The following is a 23,170-nucleotide window of genomic DNA, read 5'->3' on the forward strand; positions in this document are numbered from 1 at the left end:
TAAACCTTATATGTGATTTGGAAATCAGTCGATAAGGGATTGGTTTGATAAGCAATAGTTTGTCCTTTATATTGACATTCTTTAGAAATCAGTACCGGTAAGACTGGTTTCCGACTCCTTCGAAATCAATTAGAGTAAATATGGTACCTGGTGACCCGTAACTCGGCCGTCCTACATACCTGTACTATGGTTACTGATTAAATTCCTCCGATCTCCAGGTTAACACATGTCATATCACCCATAGTCTATCGGCACACTGTGTTATCCAATCTGGTACTTTGTCCTTTACTCCCAGGTTTCTGATTGGTCGCGGACAGAAGAAGCGTGAATATTACCGAACTCCCGTCATAAATTTCCTCACTTTGAAAGCGAGATCTTCAGCAGATAGCAGTACATCTTGTGGCTGTTCTAAAATCACCAGGATTTCATCAATATACAGAGTTCAATACAGGTAAACTACACCGTTATTGAAATTATAACTGAAGATTCATTATTAAACTATACAGTAAATTCATTTTTGGCATATTTTTTTTATGAAATTATCTGTTTTCGTCTTCAATTTTTTAAATTTTTCAGTTCTTAATAAAATTATTTATACTTGATATTGACTGCCATTTTAATTGTATGAAAAAATATAGACCCTTGGCGTACGGGATTGTATTGAATGAAATTCTGTCAAAATAGGTGTTTGTATTTCGCCAGTGTTATTTTTATAGTTTACTACATGTCTGTGCGCATTACAAGTGTATCAGAACATCGTCATTTGCTTTGATAGATATTATATCTTTCTGGAGAAAATTTAGGAAAAAAAAGAAAGAAAATTTAATATAACCTTTATTTTACCAAAGGTAAAATGAATACAATAAAATTTGTCTCGTAATGATCACATCGCGATAAGTTTGAAACTCAATTTGATATAATACGCACTAGTTCGACAAAATTATGTTATTGCTATGTTGATATTAGCGATGCATACTTATCATTTCAGATGCATATATTTTTTATGAATTCTATATTGCTACATTGATATTGATAACAGTGAAGTTCTTTTTGCGATGGATTTCCTATGTTTCTGCCATTTCTTTGTTTGACCTTCTTAATGAATGCACACAATTCCTTATATGATATTTGGTAATTGCATCATTTATCTGGTGCGTTGTCGAATATTCGTGAACTTCTCAGAGGTACCTATAGTTCCATGGCTTAGAATGCAGTTGGAATCAGAGATTTTCGAAATTATTAAAAATTTTGTTTTATTTTTCTCGTTGTAGATGAAATACACAGCACTCCTAACGGTGGTAACAATTACCCTCTACCTGACGTGCACGTGCGTAAACGGCCGCGTCATCGCCCGACGTCATTTTGTCGTGGACCGCCTGTTCGAGGACAGCAAGTGTGCGGACAGCAACAGCTACAACACAATGTGTTACATGTGTGGACGACAGTTTGGCAGCATGGAACTGTACGGAGAGTGCTGTAATGAGGTCCGACGTGTGGCTAGCTTCTGTAACGACATTTATCGTAAAAGGTGACATTAGTCTCCACACTCAAAACTTACCGGGCAGTGCAAGATCTTCTTTTATTTATTAAACATTACCAGAGAATGCGCGAGGATTGCAGGTCGACCCATGAAATGGCGCCAAGGATTCATGACCGAAGAATGGCGGGACGCTGGATTTTATTCTTGCTTGTTTTGCCATGTATAGGGACTATTTTCGGAGGATATAATCTCTTCTGATATATGCGACGTATATTATCAGATACTTACGGATTTTTTTTCTGGAAACTTTATATTGAATACTTGATCGTGAAGTGACCGAATCTGGTTTTTATTTCCTTACATGAACAATTTGTGTGCTTGTCGTAAATGCGACTGAACACTCTTTGCATTTCATTGTCAGAATTTTACTTTATCTTATACAATGTATATTAAAGTGCTTGAAACTATTTGCGAGTTTTCTTGAAATCTACTACATCAATAAAACTTGAGAATCGTCTCGTTGGAGACGAATGTGATTGCAGCGAACAGCATCTTTGGTGACGTTCTTGCCATCATCATCATTTCAAACGGACGATGTATTACTCAAAGTTCTTGTTGTATTTGACTGGACATTAAATCACTGCAATGCTGGCCATTGACTGTTAGCATTTTGCGCATAGTGTTTTAGAAACGAAAATCGCCTTAAACTAATTTACATTTAGTATTTGTTGAGGATTGGTTTTTATAGTTAATAAAGTATTTTTTTGGTGAATCATGAATATCTCAAGTGCTGCTGACAAGCGATATAAGTTCAAGGTCATCGGGAATATAGAAGATCTATACAGTGTATTTCCTTCTATGTACCAGTTTCTCCGATTGGTTCATTAAGCATGTTTTTGTTGGTAGGGAATACTAACTATAAGAATTAGAGCAGATCAGCTCTATTGCCTTTGCTTCTTGAAGGTTTAAATTATCCAAAATTGAACCGGGAAAAAGTACATTTATCGATAATTTATAACTAGAAGCCTTTTATTTTATCATCTACTAAACGTCCTTTATATCTTGCCCGGAATTCCATTACATGTCTTCAGAAATATAGATAGTTCAATTAACAACAGGTTTCAAAAGCAACTTTTCGTCTTCTGACTGGTAAGTAGCGACACCAAATCAGGATTTACTAGAGTAGACACTTGTATTTCATCAAATGCAGATGTACACATAGACATTTTGAAAATGAATGTCCTTTATCTCTCGTTTTACATGTTTATTGATTGTTTTATATTAGAAAAAGCTGTACATGTAGTAGGTACTGTGCGCTGATTTATATATTATGCCAGTATGTACTCGTACAAATATTCACGCCGTAAAAAGAAGACAAATGTGAATTTATTATCAATAGCATGATTTTCTCCCCTGTTCATTTGTGTCTGAATGTTTATTTTTTCTATAATTTATATGAAGATTAGGTTAATAGTAAAATATTTGAAAATAATTTAGCCAATTGACCTGGGATTGATTTTAATCACGTTGTACCTTGAATTCAGATGGTGATATCTCACCCAAAGGGGAACAACTCTTGTTGGTAATCTCAACAATAATACTAATACATGTACATGTCTTCAAGAAACAGCGCTGTCATACATTGCAATATAAACTGTAGTCCGCTAAACCTGCTTATATTACTAGGCTCCTCCCTAATATACAGGTATATATTTATTAGAACCCCCCCACAACCCCCCCCAAAAAAAAAACAACAAAACAAAACAAAAACAAAACAAAAAAAAACAAGAAAGAGGCCAAAGGGCCTAAATGGTCATCTGACTAAGCTTGGCAACAGTCGCATAGAAAACCAATGAGATATGGTGTCATAGTGGTCATCTTAAATTTGATATCAACCCGAGATGTTCTTTGGGACCATGTCAGGATCATTTAAGGCAAGTTTAAGCCAAACTTGAGAAGAAGTTCAAAATCTGTTTTCAAGATAGCGGCTGTGGTAGCCATCTTGGATTTCGAATTGTCAAGAAAAATAAGAACACTCTGTCGGGACCATGTCGTAATCATTTTAGACAAGTTTCAGTTCAATCCCACGTGTAAAACTTGAGAAGAAGTTAAAAATATATTTTCAAGATGACGGCCATCCTGGATTTCGGATTGACCCGAAAAATAACAACGCTTTGTCGGGATCATGTCAGGATCATTTCATGCAAGTTTCAGCTGAATCATACCCATAAAACTAGAACTCAAGAAGACGTTAAAATGTGTTTTGAAGATGGCGGCTGTGGTGGCCATCTTGAATTTCGATCGACCGAAAATTAACACTTGGGCAGGACCATGTCAGGATCATTTCAAGCTAGTTTCAATTTAATATGCACTGGTAGAATGAAGAAGAAGTTCGAAATGTGAAAAGTTTACGCATGGCGGATGGCGCACGACGGACGAAACATGAAGAGTAAAAACGAGAGGCCCATGGGCCTTAATAGTCACCTGAGTCATAGACTTATAAAGTTATAGATATATAATGAAATAAAGACACTATATATAGCTGGCCCTTGAAGCAGCTCAGTGATTTTTATAAATTTGACTTTTTAATCTATGAAGAGTATTTGCTTCCATCAAACCTGTGAACTCAGATAGTCATTTTAACCCTGCTTGGCGCCGCCCCTCTGGTCCCCCCAGGGGACCAGCGAGGACCGATATGAATGTTAAAATGCTATATCTCAGGCTAACAATTCTTATTAAGTTTGACTCATTTAATATGAAAATTGAGCAAATAATGTTCATAAATGTGTTGTTTTTCTATATAAACTTGCCCCCCTACCCAGGGGAAAACGTGAGACCTCAGGTCATATCATTCACAATTTTTATAAAACACTTAAGACCTTTTCATCTATAACGATTATTTGATTATACCATTTCCAGAAATTTAGAAGAGATTATTTTTTTGAAGTTTTAGCTTATTTGGCCACTTTTGGTCCCAACCCTCTACCCCAGGGGGTCGGCTGGGACTAATATGGATATGATGTTAAAACGCTATAATTATCAGACTAATAATTCAAACCAAGTTTGATTCATTTCCTATGAAAATTAAGCAAAAAATGCTCACTAATGTTTTTCCTTATATAAACTATAGTAAACTTGACCCCCTCCCCAGGGGGAAACGTGAGACCCCAGGGTCATATAATGCACAATTTTTGTAAAGGATCGTAAGACCTTTCTATCTATGAAGAATGTTTAATTCTACCATCTCCAGAATTTCAGAAATCTGAGAATTGTCATTTCTGAAAGATTTTTGAAATTTTAGCCTATTTGACCCCTTTAACCCCGCCCCTAAGGCCCCTGGGGGTCAGTCATGGAAAATGTATTAGTAGGAATCAATCGCCATCTCATACTAATACTTATGACAACGTTTGACTCATTTCCTATTATAAATGACCAAATAATGCTCAAAAATGTGTTTTCCCAGTTAGAATATAAACTATAGTAAACTTAACCCCTTCCTCAGGGGCAAATGAGAGACCCCAGGGTCATATAATTCACAATTTTTGTAAAGGACCTTAAGACCTTTCTATCTATGATTCGGAAGAGTATTTGATTCCATCACATCTGTGAATTTTACCCCTTTTTGCCTCCTCCCACAACCCCCTGGGGTCGAAAAAGTCATCGAAATTGCCTCAGCAGTTTTGGAGAGGAAGTCGAAAATGTAAATTGTTAACGTACATACGATGCACGACGGACAAAAGGCAATTAGAAAAGGTCACTTGAGACTTCGTCTGAGGTGATCTTATAATTTAAAAAGTAAAAAAAAATCTAGATCTATAAATGCAACAACCTACACGTCCTCAGAGACATGCAATGTGGATAGCTATCTACATCTCTGACGTCCTTGGAATAAATTTATATTGAAAACATATTTGTTTCGACAGAAATAATGTGAAGTTTGACCACAAAAGGACCTGGGCCCATGTATGTATCATATTTGGACCTATCGTAAAGACCGAAAATAATAATTACAGACTGTTGTTTCAGGAATTTTTCATTTCAAACGTTTGGTTTGATAACAGCCAGGGTCATTTAAGGACGTACCAGGTTTGTTGGTGGAGGCAAGCCGGAGTACCCGGAGAAAAGCCACATGGGATTCGAACTCGCGACCTAGAGGTGAAGGGTTTGTAGTAATATGTCGGTACATGTATCTTAACCACTCGGCCACCGCGACCCCAAGTTCATTTTTTGTTCTCCAAACTAAAAAAAAAGAGAAACGCACGGAATAAAAGGCTTACTTACGTTTTAATACAGTTTTTCTATTATTCCGACCAACTTAATGTCTTTTACGTTAGTAATCATTGGTTTTTCCTGTTTCATGTCAATCAGGGGCAAAATGCGTTTGGATAGAAGCGCGCGTTTTCTCCGTCATATGATATTACGCATGCGTACAAATGTAGCTCCCGATTTTCGTGTCTCACACAGGAGAAGATCAAAACTTTCCCGGGAAGAAACTGTTGTTTATCCTCGCGGACTTTGTATTGTAAGGTAAGTTATGTAAATCATATAGATGTCAGAATTACTTATAATTGTCTTACATTGTCTTGTTGATCAATTTCAAGCTGCCAGTCGACACTAATTCGCATCATCAACATGCATACAATGTATGTAGGCCTACATGTAGATCTAGCTTTAGGCACAGTCAAAATCTGTGATTAAATCTAATGCCTCAAGAAGTATTTTGTTTGAGATTCATTAAGAACGTATCCAATGTCAATATTCTTCTATCCCGGTTTGTAAAATGTTGTAGGAGCATCCAGTGATATGACCTTTATCAGAGCCCGTGATCAAATCAGCATCTAGTCCGAAGGTCAGTATGCATGGAAATGGAAAAGTGCAATTTTGGTGTTCGAGACCAACGCATCCTCGTTTGTAAACTTTAATATTAAATAAATGCCAAGTTGATTTTGTTTGAAACTGTATGTCGACGGCGTATACTAATACTATGTAACGATTAACAAGTGTACGTACATGTACGACATATAAACATAATACAATTACAGCATACCGCATTATTTATAAAGAAGCAATGATAGGAAAGCTTGGCGAATTGTTCTTTTCACAGTTAGCTGGCATATTGACAATGACAATTCATTTTGAAGAATGATACTTTTAAATGCTTTCACATTCAATGTAAAGAATGATAATTTAAGGCTTTCGCATTCAATGTAAAGAATGATAATTTAAATGCTTTCACATTCAATGTAAAGAATGATAATTTAAATGCTTTCACATTCAATGTAAAGAATGATAATTTAAATGCTTTCACATTCAATGTAAAGAATGATAATTTAAATGCTTTCACATTCAATGTAAAGACTGATAACTCAAATGCTTTCACATTCAATGTAAAGAATGATAATTTAAATGCTTTCACATTCAATGTAAAGAATGATAACTTAAATGCTTTCACATTCAATGCAAAGAATGATTATTTAAATGTTTTCACATTCAATGTAAAGACTGATAACTTAAAAGCTTTCACATTCAACCTGTCATTTAATGATTAAATTATTGAATATCAAATATGGAGTACCGTATTTTCCCTAATGAGGGCACCGGGCGTGGGTAAATGGCTTAGGGGGGTGCCGTTATTTGAGACCATTTTTAGATGTTTTTCCTGAAACAGACTATAGTCATCTTGCCTTTAGTTTCATATTTTTCTGAAACTTACTATAACCAACTTACGTTTTGAAGTCAAGTAAGTATTGAAATTACATAATCATGAAGAAATGTTTGCACCAGAAGTATTAAACATTGGTTAAATATGTCTGTTTTTGGCATTTCATGCTAGCCTGTTTATTTACCATCCATACACAAAATGGCGGACGGTGCTTTCGATCGCTACTTTTGTTTTGTGGCAGATGGGAAATACCGACAAGAGCACACAATAAAATGCTTAGAAATGATAATATTCCTGTAATTTAGGAACTTTTATCATAGATATACAGTAAGTATTCATAAAACTTGTATAGATATCGCTAAATATTGTTGCCAGTTAGTCTTCATCCATACACGTGTGTAGGGCATTCAAGTGACACGTTTTGTTTTGAACATAGCATTCTCGCTGTTTCTATGTGTAAAACTTGGCAAAGGTGTCCTAAGTTGTCCAATGCAATACATTTATAGCTGATCGGATATCTGTTAAGCATCAGATTGATGTGAAACAGTATTTTATTAGCGTCTGCAAAGACAAATTGTCACAATCTGGCACAAAAATTGTATGAAAATAGTTGACGTGTGGGGCGCCCTTATTAGAGGAGGCGCTCTTAATAGGGAAAATACGGTATATCTTTGATAGAATAGGTATGATAGTTATGTATCATTGTAGCTATAGTTGATATGGTATATAACCATCCTAACAGGGATCAATCTAGGTTTTGGGGGAAACTACCCTTTTTCGAAATACAGTCAAACCTCGATGTATCGAAGTTCAAGGGACCGTCAGAAAAACTTCGATACATCGAGACTTCGAATTATTCGTGGTTGAAATTAGACCGATGTTTTTTTTTACCATGACCAACTGTGGTAGTTGTGTACATGTCGTCTCCGTTCCGTAAACTTTATAATCATTGTACCACAAGCAAAACAAAATAAAAACGAAATATGCAATTAATCACGTGTATTGCTATCGTTAGCAATACATATACGTATATTATAAACAAGACTTACGTGTACTAGGCCTAACCCATGTACAAGTGTTCGTTTGGTGACTATTTAAGCGATGGTTAATATTACGGAATGAATATAAAAACAAAAACACGTTGTAAAAACGAAACTAAAAAGGAGGAACCGAAAGCGCTACAACACCTACAAAATACTTCGATTTAGAATGATCGATTTCCTCAAGTATTTATGCCAAAGTTGTGCAATGTAACAGTTTTGAGTATGAGTTACTAATAATGTGGCTCGCTATTTACCGTTCCGTAAATTCTACAAACCGCTACCAATGGCGGCGGCGAACATCAAAAACGGCTAACTGTATCTTTGCCGTACTAATGATTTAATAACGCAGCTTGTAAAAACAAAGCACCGCAGCTTGTAAAAACAAAGCACCGGGTATTGGCCTGATTAGTGATATTAATTATCTTGATGAAATCAAGCTAGCAACACAAGCTGTCATAATCCCTATTGTCCGGCGAAGGGCCGTCGCGAGACAGCTAGGTGTGACAGCATGCCGCGGGGTATCGGCGAACACCTGATCTGTACAGGTAAATTTTTATTCGATTCATCGAGTGTCAGTTACCTATGATTCTATAACAAATGGTCCATGAAAAAAGTTCGATACATCGAGAACTTCGATTCATAAAACTTCGATTCATACATGGGTTAGTTAGTAATGTTATATAGTGAAGAAATTCGGGACCTGACAAAAAGTTCGATACAGCGAGAAATTCGATTCATCGAAGTTCGAATCATCGAGGTTTGACTGTAGGGGAAAAGTTTGGCGAAATATGGGGGAATTTGAATCTTCTTATTCTGGTCCAAAATTATATTCATTTTGACGAAAAAGTACTGTAAAACAACTACTTTTATTTTTAGATTTAGTAAAGCAAGATTTTAAGCAAAATAATGAAAAAATTGAGTTTATCTTAAAATATACAGTAGCTGTATGATAAATATGAAGACATTTGCAAACAAAAGTAAAAAAAAAAAAGTAATGAAAAATAAGTCACAGGGGAAATTGTGTTACAAAAACGGTCATTTTTAGCTTCAAATGGGGAATTTTTAAATCTTTTTAGGCCATAAATGGTAATAAATCAGCTAGATTGATCCCTGCCTAAATATGCAAAAGCTGTAAAAATGTGGAAATTTAGTCATTTTTGGCCATTTTTTATATGTTTTTCATCTAGAAACCATAGAGCGCATCCTTGAACAAACTTTTAAAAGTTGTATTTCAATCTCTTAGATGTGTCTGAGGTACCTACATGTTTTGAATAAATGTTAGTCTGTTCAATATTGCTCTCTATGGTTATTTTAGAAAAAAAAAAAAATATAAAAAAATAGCAGAAGATTACAAAATTTTTATTTTACTTAATTTATGCATATTTTGGATGATTACTATAACAACTTTAGGCTGAAAAATTTACATTGTATTGTAAAAACAGTATTTTGTAATGAATTAAGGGCTACCAAGTCTGTTCAAATGAATGGGGTCAAATCTGCTAAAATCTTTGAATAATTAAACATTGATGTTACTTTGTTTAACTTCGTCGGGTTATGAAATAAATTTTGTTTGCAAACTTTTGTGAGAATCCGCGGGTCAAATCTGCTAAAATCTTTAAATAAAGCATTGATGTTAATATTTTTTAATTCATCGGAGTATGAAAGAAATTTTGTTTGCAAACTGTGTGAATCTGTGTAGCGGATTCTCACAAAAGTTTGCAAACAAAATTTATTTCATAACCCGATGAAGTTAAAAAATAGTGACATCAATACTTATAATTAATTTTATACTCTATTTGATAAAATGACGTATGTTTAAATGTAACATTAAAGTGGTTTTTCAAGGGATTCTTTTTTCCGAATCAATACGCAACGTCAATGTCTCTATTGTGACGTCACAATAACGTCGAGGTTTCGCGCCATTCTTGGATTTTTTTTCATAGTGGTATGCAAAAAAAATATTGGCCAATCAGAAAGCCAGATTTGGTATGAAAACAAAGAAAAATTAATTATCTTAATGTGAATAACTAAGAGGCCTAGAGAAATGATATTGGGCCTGTGACATGCTGGGATGAATGGCTACCAAGTCTGTTCAAATGAATGACCTCAGACTTTCAGTTAAGGTCACATTGGCCAAATAGGCTAAAATCTTTAAACGACTTCTTGTAAATAACTAAGAGTCCTGTTGGTATATTCTTTGAGGTTTTGTATTGTGCCAATAATCAGATGACTATTTAGGCCCATTGGACTCTTGTTTAGGTCATCTGATCAAGAGGGCATTGTGTGGACTGTCCAAAGTCTGTCGTCCGCCGTGTGCGAACTTTTGCATTTACAGCGCTACTCCTTCCTAACCCACAAAGTGGATTTCAACCATATATGGTTTGAAACATTATTGGCAAAGGATAATCATATTTTATATAAATGAGCCTAGTCTGACGCCTATAAGGGGCAGAGGGGCAGGGCTCCAAAAGGGGAAATTTTCTTAATTTTAGCTTTAAAACCTATTCCTTCTTAACCCTTAGTTGGATGGCAACTAAATTTGGTTTGAATCATTGATGGGAAAGTACAATCATATTTTATATAAATGAGCCTGACCCGACCTTTAGGGGCAGAGGGACAGTGCTCCAAAAGGGGAAAAATTTCTTAATTTTAGCTTTTAAATTCTACTCCTCTTTAACCCTTGGATGGATGGCAACTAAATTTAGTTTGGAGTATTGTAGGGAAGGGACAATCATATTTTATATAACTGAGCTTGGTTTGACCCCTAGGGGCTGATGGGTGGTGTCCCAAAGGGAGAATTTTTCTTAAATTTAGCTTTAAAATCCTACTCCTCCTTCATCCTTGAATGGATGGCAACCAAATTTGGTTTGACACAATGTTTGGAAAGGACAGTCATATGGTACATAAATGAGCCTAATCTGATCTGTAGGGGTTATGAGATGGGGCCCCAAAAGTGGAAATTTTCATTTCGATTGGACAAGGAAATGTCTATTTTTCGTAAATATCCCGATTCGACGGGCCATAACTTGGTCAATACTTGGCCAATTATGTTCACTAAGCATTCATTGGAAAGATATATTATTTCTGTTTAAGGTAAGATATCGGTCTGTTTTTCTTTAGTGCTGAGTTCATACCCTTGATATAATAATATAATATATATATATATGTATACTGTTAGTTAAAACAATTTGTGCCAGGTCCCTGTGGGTTTGACCTACACACATAGGTTGTAGGTATGCAGTCAGATGTCACTAGTCAGTAGTGCCAGGATTGTGGTTTCCTCATTGTAATTAGTTTCCTTATTAGTGTTCTCTTACAAGATGTCATTTGCATTGTACTATTTCGGAAAACTATTCACTTTAATCGCTTTAGCATACACAGACCTGTTTGTTTCTAATCTACCTCTTTTAGAGACAGTCTTGACCACAACAGGTTATGAATGGGATAAATATCCTGGGATCTTTTATCTTTTGAAGGTTTAGAATTAAAAAGTTGGGGAAGGAAGGGGGAGACAGGGAGGAGCTTAAGGTCAATAACTCAGATGACTGATAAAGCAACAAGATGTTAGTCAATAATTGTGCTCTTTTAGGTTTTGAGCTGTTAGTCTCCCCCTAACCCAACCCATCTAACCTTTACATAGTTAATAATTCATTTCTTAAACTTAAACAGAGACAAGTCAGCAAAAACAGAATTTATACAAAAAATGATTGTTAATGATGCAGTGATTCTTATGTCGACCAAACCTTTGTCTGAACCTTCCAGCACAAATTGCTGTAAAAATTTCATGTGCAGTTTCCCTAGGGAACTAGTTGTGCATGTTGCATTTTCGAACCAATTGGTGAACAAGATGACAGACAGGCAGCCATCTTGGATTTTAATAGTTAAGCTTGTTACCATCTGTCTGAAATTGTATAATGTATAGTTTCCCCTAGGGCCCTAGTTGTGCATGTTAGATTTTGGGACTGATTGGTCAACAAGATAGTCGACAGACCACCATCTTGGATTTTGATAATTGAAGTTTGTTACCATTATTTCTCAGAAAGTGCTGAAATGATCTGTCTCAAATTTCATGTGGAATTTCAAATACTGCTGAATTGTATATTATTTTTTACAGTATACCAACTGTATAAATATTGTAAGGTTCCTGATCATTTTAACTCAATGAATTTTTCACAATTACCGGTACCACAAATTGTATATGAAATACTCAGCAATAGTTCTCGAGTGACATGTGATGTGTTTCGTTTATAGAACCAATTATGTAGTACACAAAACGACTGTTCCGGATTTCATCTTTTTCTCAACAACACCATTGTTTCCATATATTTCAATACATCGTGATATTTTCCTTTCGATATATCGATACTTAACATTTCTATCAATGACAGCTCTAATGTGTCTCAGAAAGTACTTAAAGGATCAGTCTCAAATTTCATCTGCAGGTTCCCCTAGGGGTGTAGTTGTGCATATTGCATTTTGGGACCAATCTGTCAACATGATGGCTGACAGGTAGCCATCTTGAATTTTGATACTTGAAGTTTGTATATTATTTTTAGCCCACCATCATCAGATTGTGGGCTATTCAAATCACCTTTCGTCCGTGGTCCGTCCGTCCGTCCGTCCGTCCGTCCGTCCGTCCTTCCGTCCGTCCGTTAACAATTCTTGTTACTGCTATTTCTCAGAAAGTATAGAAGGGATCTTTCTCAAATTTAATTTCATATGTAGGTTCCCCTAGGACCCTAGTTGTGCATATTGCATTTTGGGACTGATCGCTCAACAAGATGGCCGACCTGGATTTTGATAGTTATAGTTTGTTACCACTATTTCTCAGAAAGTACTGAAGGAATCTTTCTCAAATTTCATATGTAGGTTCCCCTAGGACCCAAGTTGTGCGTATTACATTTTGAAACCGATAGGTCAACAAGATAGCCGACCGGTGGCCATCTTGGATTTTGATAGTTAAAGTTTGTTACCACTATTTCTCAAAAAGTGCTGGTGGGAATTTCACATGTACGTTCCCCTTGGGCCCGAGTTGTGCATATTGCATTTTGGGACTGATCAGTGAATAAGATGGCTAACTGGCGTCCGTCTTGGATTTTGATAGTTAAAGTTTGTTACCGCTATTTCTCAGAAAGTACTGAAGGAATATTTCTCAAATGTGATATGTATGTTCCCCTAGGACCCTAGTTGTGCATATTGCATTTTTGAATTGATCGGTCAACAAGATGGCCACCAGGCAGCCATCTTGGATTTTGATAGTTATCGCTATTTGTCTGCAATTACTGAAGGGATATCTCTCATATTTCATGTGTAGTTTCCCCTTGGACTTTAGTTGTGCATAGTACCTTTGGGACTGATTGGTCAGCATGATGGCCAACCTGTCGCCATCTTGGATTTCACCGCTGATTCTCAGAAAGCAATAAAGCGATTTGTCTTAAATGTCATATGTTGTATATTTGAAAAAGTTTGAAAAGCAGGGAAAGATCCTTCTTTCATTGTCAGACATAGATCATTCTATGGTGGGCGCCAAGATCCCTCTGGGATCTCTTGTTTACAGTATACCAACTATAGATATTGTAAGGTTCCTAATCATTTCATCTCGATGAGTTTTTCACAATTACCACAAATTATACATGAAATACTCAGCAATAGTTCTCAAATGACATGTGATGTGTTTCGTGTATAGAATAGAGTATGTAGTTGTTCCGGATTTCATCTTTTTCTCAACAACACCATCATTGTTTTGATATATATATACGGTATTGATACATCGTGATATTTTCCTTTTGATATATTGATATGCTTAACATTTATATCAATGACAGCTCTAATTTATCTCAGAAAGTACTGAAAGGATCTGTCTCAAAATTCATATGTACAAATGTAGTAATTATTATAATATGTAGTAAAAGTTTGAAAAAGAGAGAAAAGATCCATCTTTCCATTGTCAGACATCGATCATTCTTTGGTGGGTAACAAGATCCCTCTTGGATCTCTTGGTTTTTGCTAAAATAAGTCCAGTATGAATGAAAAAAATAAATAGATAAAAAATGAAAATCTATGTACAAAATGTGTATTTAAAAAAGGTGATTAATATTATTGAAATACATGTATCCATTATACAATGTATATATGTATGACAGTTTTAGCCAACCATCATCAAATGGTGGGCTATTCAAATTGCCTTCTATCCATAGTCCGTCTGTTAACAATTCTTGTTACCACTATTTCTCAGAAAGGGCAGAAGGGATCTTTCTCAAATTTCATATGTAGGTTTCCTGAGGGCCGTTGTTGAGCATATTGTATTTTGGGACGGATCGGTCAACAAGATTTCCGCCAGGAAGCCATCTTGGATTTTGATAATCATAGTTTGTGACCACTATTTCTCAGAAAGTGCTGAAGGGATCTGTCTCAAATTTCATATGTAGGTGTCCCTAGGGCCGTTTTTGAGCATAATGCATTTTCAGGACCAAATTGTCTACAAGATGGCGGACTGACTGTCGTCTTGGATTTTAATAGTTGAAGGTTAACATTGTTACCACTATTTTGGAGAAAGTACTGAAGAGCTCATTCTCAAATTTCATTTGTATAGACTCCACATAGGACTTTATGCTTAAGGCATTTTGGGACTGATCGGTCAGCAAATTTGGATTTTGATAGTCAAAAATAGCAGAGAAATGATGCCTCTTTCAAATGTCAGACATAGATCATTCTTTGGTGGGCACCAAGATCCCTCTGGTATCTCTTGTTTCTTCTTCTAATGAAATGTCTTGATTAACATTAGTGCTTAATGAGCCACCAAGGCCTATATATGATGATGATTAAAAGTAAAATATGGTGAACAAAATATTTTGTTTTTTAGCATATTATTGATATCTATATATATCTTTGATGAGCCGCAAAAACTGCTGCGTGCAATGCTACTGCTTTGGAGTAAAAAATCTACCTCTATTTGGTCACCAGAAGTTAACTAGTCTGTTTTATCTTTTAACAGTAAAACCTGTTGTGAAGCTATTGTTCCAATGGATCAGAAGATATTTTGCCCTGCAGTAGAACCTTTAGATGATATCCCATGGACAATGACCAGAAAATCTCTCGATGATGAGAATCACATGGGAGATGAAGAAGAGAACAAGGAACATTCAGTGACTAAAAACGGAGGTCACAAGTTGAACCTAGGAAGACAGGCTTGTGATGTCACTACAGAGGTAAAGAATTCAAAAGTTTCTGATAGCATAGATCTTGCTGGAGCTAATGCCAATTTGATGGACATTGAAAAGTGTTTGGAAACAACTGATGGGAGACAATTGCAGAAAAGCTTGGACATCACTGAAGGTAAACTATCTAAGAACACTTCTGAAATGAAACCTGGTGAGAAAATTAAAGTTCTTGAAGTGAAACTTTCCACGAAAACGAAAGAAGTCATTGAAGTGAAACCTGCTAAGGAAGTCATTAAAGTGGAGCAAAAAGTTGAACCATCACAGAAGACTATTTATCTCTTTCAAATAAAACCAGCTAAGACATCTGGCAATGAAGTCATTCAAGATAAACCTTTTCAGTTTCCCAAGAACAACTCTGATATTCCTGATGTGGAATCATCTAAGAAGACTGATGAACATTTCACTTGTAAAGTTTCAGACGAAAAAGGCAGCAAAAGGTCTGTTGATTGTGCAGAGAATAGTGAAAATCAGAAAGCCAGCAAGAAAAAATTGGAAAGCATCGAGGACATGTTCAAAAAATACATTTCTGAAGAGTATTTGGACTTTTTGGATGGTTCACTATCGTTAGATAACTGCCATGATGAGAAGAATCCTTTATCTTCACAAGACTTATCTGGACAACAAAATGATCTATCATTTGAAGTCCAAAAGATCTTCCATAGTAGCTCCTCTTCGGAAGTCGCAGAAAATTCCAACTCTGCTTCATCTGTTCAGAATGATAGTGAAAAGTTGAGTGAGAATGAAACCAGTTCTGTTCCTTCATCCTCTGTGCAGTCATGTGAGGAAGCTTTAGTGTTGCTAGGTGATGAAAATGTTAGTGGAGATTTTAAACGGTATTCTCTTCGAAAGAGAAAGAGCAAATCATTCAAGATGTATTATGACACAGATAAATGGGTCGAGGACCAGCTAGACTTCATGGAGGAAAAAGTCCCATACCAACTCCACACAAAGCAAATAAAAAAACATCCAACAGATGAAAAGTTGAGGAAAACAGAAGACAGTTATCGACAAAGTGTTACTGGAAATCAAAATGTACAAAGTTTTGTAGAAAAGTGTGATTCTGAAAGTAAAAATGAGCAACTGAAAGCATACAAGTATGTGCCAAGGAAACCCAGATCTATTCAACAAACTTACATGTGTATGGCATGTCACATGGACTTTAAATCCGAAGGTGACCTTGAGCTACATAGGTCATTGAATGTCTGTTATGACATGTATCGATGTGTGGTTTGTGGTGATATTTTCTCTTCAGTTGAAAATCTTTGTATCCATGGAGCCATTCACAATGTTTTCTTTTGTTCAGTTTGTGGAAGATGCTACAAGACAAAGACTGGCCTGCTCAGGCACCAGTATGATCACACCGGCTACAAGCCCTATTCCTGCAGTAAATGCTTAAGCTCGTACAAAACCAAAAATGAGCTAGCCATTCATAATGTGTATCATACTGGAGAGATGTCATTTTATTGCCATGTATGCTCAAAGGGATTCCCAACTATCGGTCAAATGAAGAGACATGTCACCATGCATGACACCATGGACACAGACAAAGAAGTTGATGCCATTTTGAAGGCTTCAAAGACACTTGATAAAACATGTGCCAACAGCCTAAACTCGCAAGAGCTTCTTCAGAGCCGTAGAAAAGTTCATCAGGACAAAGCCGGCTCACCAGAGTTTGTTAACGATTGTCAACGCAATGGCAGTGAAAATCATTCACAAGAAAAATTGGATGTTTCAAAAACTGAAAATGAGAAACTTCAACCACCTTTTAATTACCCGTCAGCGTCTGAAGAATTGGATGACAACATGCAATCACAAGGTTCTGTTGCTATCAATGCAGATGAATCTAACAGGAATTTTCAGTCAAGACAGTCTGAGGAATATCAACAGAAAAAGGAACAGGGTAGTGTAAAGTCAACCTTTCCAATTAAAAAGCAATCGAATGAAGGAGAAAAGAAAGAACCTTGTGAAAAAATCTCCTACTGTTGTTCACAGTGTAGTAAGGAATTTGGATCTCACATGGCTTACCTGTATCATAAACTGATTCATAACCGTGATTCTGTGAAGAAATCGCACAAGTGCTATAAATGCCCTATGGTATTCTATCTGGAGTCTTCCTTGACAAGTCATCAACTCATTCACAAAGAACCGGTAAAGACCGTGTGTGAAACATGTGGGGAAACATTTGGAAATCAGCTTGCCCTTGTTTATCATAGGGCAATTCACAGTTATGAGAAATCGTCTCTGAAATGTTCAAAATGTTCAAAAGTCTTCGAGACCATGAAGCAACTAGACAGACACAAGGAGACACACTCTATGAACAGGAAACTGTTTCCATGCTTGACCTGTGGTAGGACATTTCAGACTAGATCTGGCTTGGCCCGCCATATAATGGATCACACCGGGGAACGTCGCTACAGTTGTACAGTTTGTGAAAAAAAATTTAAAACAAATACTCAGTTACGCTGCCATTTTTCCATTCACACTGGAATTCGTCCATACAGCTGTGAAATTTGTGGGAAAAGTTTTGCTATCAAAAGCTATTTGACAGCTCACCTGATGGGCCACAAATGAATTGTTGGGCATATACAATGTACACATATTTTTAAACCCTAGCATAAAGTCCAATGTTTAACTGTTATTGTTAATCTGTAAAGACTCGCAGGTCTAGCATGTGAAGCTTATACATTAATTCATTAGATTTTACTTAATCCAAGTAGTCTAAATACAGTAGGCTTTTATTAATATCATGGAAGTCATTCTGGCGAAGAGTCCTGACTTGGCCATGAATCTCAGAAATACCTCCCTTAACCTGCTTCTGTTGATACACAATATTTAGTCTAAAATGTCTTTATACTTGAAGATTTTTGATGCAAATTTGTTGTTTTTAATATGACTGCTACAGGCCATTAGGGGCCTCTTATTAATTGTTTATACCATTTTGCTTGTTCATGATATGAAGTTAATTGCACATTGTCCAGAAAGCAACTTCTAATATGTGGGTTGTATAGAGTATTATAAATGTTACAATATGACAGCAACCAAAGCTTGGCTGCAAGAAATCAGAAACCTCAAAAAAAAACACAAAAAAACCAACGTAATCTGGAGTGTGGAAGTACCATTGTTAGGACTATCAATATTCAAGTTAATTGACAAGAAATAGTTCATGAAGTTTAGATAAGTGAGAAAGACACCTGTCTGTATGTCTGACAGTAAGGTTATTTACTCGGAGTCCTCCGTACAAGCTAACACAATTTGGTATCATTAATTTAAGTTGCTTTTTTTTCAGTGAGAAAAAACATTCAAATGAATTAGAATGAATCTTTTGTATTAAGATCTGATGTTTATAACTAAGTACTTGTTAAAATTTTTAATTTCTGAGTTATTGTATTTTTGTGTTTGAAGAATGTTTCTATTCTCGTTTCAAATATGATATATTTGACCCAATCTAGGGTGAGCTACTTAGCGTAATCATCTACAATAAAAATCTTTGAAGGTTTTTCAAGTATTGAAGACATTGATCATGTATTTTAAAATGTAACTGTAAACGAGGGGAAATAACTCTAGATCTGCCTATATGATTACATGAAAAGGTTGAATTCTAGACCTACAATCTTAAATCCAGATAAATGACCGGTCACTTTCTAGAACTATTGAGCTGGACCTGAAAGGATAGTCATTAGGATTTTATAGAATTGTGTTTAAGTTACACATATCCAACAGGTAGACAACTATATGAGATATCAAAAGATCATATTATTTATCATTTATTACTGATTATGACCAGCCTACCTGATGTAATATAGACAGATAAGTCATAGTTCATTATCATTTTATTGAACTTTAACATTAATGATCAATTAATTTTTAAAGTTCATATTAGAAAATAAATAACAAGTGCTAAAGATTAGATCCTTTTATATAGACTTCTATTTATGATAATTCAATTTCCATTGACATGACAATATAGGCCATGGGCTAGGAGGGTCCCACATGCACCCCCCCCCAAACCTCCGAACCAATATTTTTCTGAACCCTTATGACCCACTGATCACAAATCCAAATGTTAACATTGCATAAGTTGGGATGAACTTCCGGTTATGACGTCATCAAGATGGCCGCCATCTCGAATTTCACTAAAAATTGAAAAATAGTCATAACATTGACATTTTTCAACCGAAGTAGACAAATGAGGTATCAAAATGACCACAATAGAACAACAAATACATATCAGGACCAAAAAATCCAATATATGTGATGATTTTTATGCAGGAAATGAAAAAATCGGATTTAAAGCTCAAAAATGGTGATTTTTCAGCAAATTTTTCATATTTTGTTTGACGCAGCAAAAATGTTTCCCAACAGCAATCTATTATTTCTAATAAGTTTTTTGACCACTTGTCAATCAGTTTAAGCAATAAAAACAACCAAAACCAATGTTAACATCGTATAAGGTCCGGTTATGACGTCATCAAGATGGCCACCATCTCGAATTTCACTGAAAAATCAAAAATAGTCATAACATTGACATTTTTCAACCGAAGTAGACAAATGAGGTATCAAAATGACCACAATAGAACAACAAATACATGTCAGGACCAAATAATCCAATATATATAGTGATTTGAACGCAGGAAATAAAAAAAAAAAAAAATTTTTAAGCTCAAAAATGGTAATTTTTCAGCATTTTTTCATATTTGGCTTGCTGACGCAGCAAAATTGTTTCCCAACAACAAATTATTATTCACAATCAGTAATTTGACCTCTTATCAATCTGTTAAAAACAACAACAACAAAAATATATAGAAATGCAAAAGAGAAATGTTATACCATCATTTGGTTTGCAAAACATCACCGGATGCGGCACATGATTGTTATTTTTTCCAAACCGCTAACACTACAGTTTCCTGGTGTCTTGGAATTTCCTGAATATAACATTGGCTATTGACAATTTATATCTTTACAAATTTGAATTTAAAGTTGGCTGAATATCTAAGTGGGACTTCAAAATAATCCATTTTCATGTTCGAAATTTTGTAGATTAGTAGCCTCTCAAACTGAATTATTACAGCAAAACGCTAACTAATAGCTATAGGGTATCAAATTAAAGTTCCGTAAATACCATGACACTTTTCGAAACATATGGTGTTCTTTTAGAATGAGCACATCCATTGTTTATTTCCTGTGTATAACGCAAGGAAATATAAGATGGTTACTACAGTGTCACATATTTCTTTCACTAGTTCTTAATGCTAATCATTTTCGTTGTGCGTGCTTTCTTGCCAGAGTGTGTCGTCTTCGACCTCGGTGACCTGATGTGACATTACATTACCGGGTTACCATCGTGGTTCTAACTTGTCAACTGTCCATGGTCAGAGTTAAGATCAGAAACATCGGCTTCAGTGATGTGGGAGCTCTTCCTGTTTCCAACCTAGTTTCACCTAGATTCACATATCTTATATTATGTTCCAGACTTCCCCGGCATGATGGAAAAGACACCAGATCAACATTCTGCTGGGGGTTGAGTTGGTTCTCCTTAATTCGTATGAAGCACAATTCCTCATTCTTGTGAACCTCAGTGACCATAGGTGGCACACGCGGATTCTTTGAGGTCATAAATGAGGTCTGCAGTGAAGTTTCACTCTTTGCCAAGTCTGGAAAGCACTTTAGAGAACTTTTTTACTGGAGAGTCTTCAATGGTCTCTTTGCGCATATACCAGATGTGACACAACCAGCACCTTACACGGAGTGGGGAAAGTCAGACCAATGAAAAACATTTAACATTTATGCCCTCATTAATGACCTCAATGATATCACCTGTGCCATTTATGGTTGCACGAGTGTCCACAAGATTGATGAATAGTACTTCATACAAATTATGGAGTTATGTGCTAAGGAGAACCAATTCCACCATTGGAAGAATGTGCATCTGGTGTAATTTCCATTATGCCGGAGAAGTCTGAAACAGCATATACATACGATATGTTAGAATCTGAAAGAGATCCCACATCTCTGAACCTGTTGTTTCTGATATGAACTCTGGTCATGGATGGGTCATAAAAGGCTAGAACAACACTGGTAATGCAGTGTCACATAAGCTCATCGGTATCGAAAACGTCGATCTGGCTTTCGACGAATTGGATACTGATATCTCGAGTACTCTGATTCGGACTGCATGTACCAGCTACCAGATATGCCGAGTCTCTTCAGTGGATAGGTCAGTGAGGCGAGAAAGCACGCACAATGATAATGGTTATCATTAAGAACCAGTGAAAGACATATTATTTAGTGACATTGTAGTAACCATCTGACATTTTGCTTATGCTATGCACAGGAAATAAACAATGAATGTGCTCATTTTCAAAGACACAAACACTTTGGGAACTGTTAATGATATTAACGGAAACACAGGCTTAGCTTAGGTTACATTTGTTACGCTATCAGTAGGTGTTGTGTTATTTTTAGACGATGCTAATCTACAAAATTGAGGGTATAACAATAATTCTTTTTTTTGCATTTCTATATATTTTTGATGTTGTTTTTGAATTTACTGATTGATAGGAGTTTAAATAACTGATTACGAGTAATAATTTGTTGTTGGGAAACATTTCTGCTGCGTCAAGCCAAGTATGAAAAATTTGCGGAAAAATCACCATTTTTGAGCTTAAAAGATTATTTTATTTATTTCTTCCGCACAAATCACTACACATATTGGATTATTTGGTCCTGATATGTATTTGTCGTTCTATTGTGGTCATTTTGATACCACATTTGTCTACTTTAGTTGAAAAATATCAGTGTTAGGACTATTCTTCATTTTTTAGTGAAATTCGAGATGGTTGCCATCTTGATGACGTCATAACCGGAACCTATACAATGTTAACATTGGTTTTTGTTGTTTTTATTGCTTAAACTGATTGACAAGTGGTCAAAAAACTTATTAGAAATAATAGATTGTTGTTGGGAAACATTTTTGCTGCGTCAAACAAAATATGAAAAATTTGCTGAAAAATCACCATTTTTGAGCTTTAAATCCGTTTTTTTCATTTCCTGCGTAGAAATCACTACATATATTGTATTTTTTGGTCCTGATATGTATTTGTTGTTCTAATGTGGTCATTTTGATACCTCATTTGTCTACTTCAGTTGAAAAATGTTAATGTTATGACTATTTTTCAATTTTTAGTGAAATTCGAGATGGCGGCCATCTTGATGACGTCATAACTGGAAGTTCATCCCAACTTATGCAATGTTAACATTTGGATTTGTGATCAGTGGGTCATAAGGGTTCAGAAAAATATTGGTTCGGAGGTTTGGGGGGGGGGGGGGGGTGCATGTGGGACCCTCCTTGCCCATGGCCTAATAGCAGATAGATGAATAAGACATTTTTCAAAAGAGTATTATTATATTAATGCAGGCAGGTCAAATATCAGACCAGTTTCACGAGCATTCCTTAACTTTCAGAAATTCCTTAACTTAAAATTCTCAATAGGAAAGCATTACGTATAATAAGAAAGGCTCTTTAAATCAAGATTGTTTACTAAAACTCCATGCAATGTTAAAGTTGCTCCACCGCCGACAGAGCATAAATGATATTCTTCATTTGAACTATAATCAGTGTTTAATCGTGTATATATATGCCTAATTAACACAAAAAATAATACAAAATAATTTATTTCGCCTTTGGTGCATGCGCAATCAGTACTTCATTCCATATAGAATATAGTGCCACGGAATTTTTTCGAGGTTGCAATTAATTATTGCATGT

The 23,170-nt window shown here is 35.6% G+C and overlaps 1 protein-coding gene and 1 long non-coding RNA gene across 2 annotated transcripts; both read left to right on the plus strand.

The window, feature by feature from the left end:
- The first annotated feature begins 255 nt into the window (after positions 1–255).
- Positions 256–1,947, plus strand: LOC138320082 (uncharacterized). Its single transcript, XR_011208090.1, has 2 exons — positions 256–451; positions 1,272–1,947. It is a non-coding gene; the product is annotated as an uncharacterized lncRNA (long non-coding RNA).
- Positions 1,948–5,921: 3,974 nt separating this feature from the next.
- On the plus strand, positions 5,922–19,449 carry LOC138318990 (zinc finger protein 665-like). Its single transcript, XM_069261863.1, has 3 exons — positions 5,922–6,007; positions 6,270–6,329; positions 15,180–19,449. The coding sequence occupies exon 3, from the start codon at positions 15,208–15,210 to the stop codon at positions 17,974–17,976; it is 2,769 nt and encodes a 922-aa protein (XP_069117964.1). The 5' UTR covers positions 5,922–6,007; positions 6,270–6,329; positions 15,180–15,207; the 3' UTR covers positions 17,977–19,449.
- Positions 19,450–23,170: the final 3,721 nt, after the last annotated feature.

Source organism: Argopecten irradians, chromosome 3 (genome assembly GCF_041381155.1).
Source record: "Argopecten irradians isolate NY chromosome 3, Ai_NY, whole genome shotgun sequence".
NCBI lineage: Eukaryota > Metazoa > Mollusca > Bivalvia > Pectinida > Pectinidae > Argopecten > Argopecten irradians.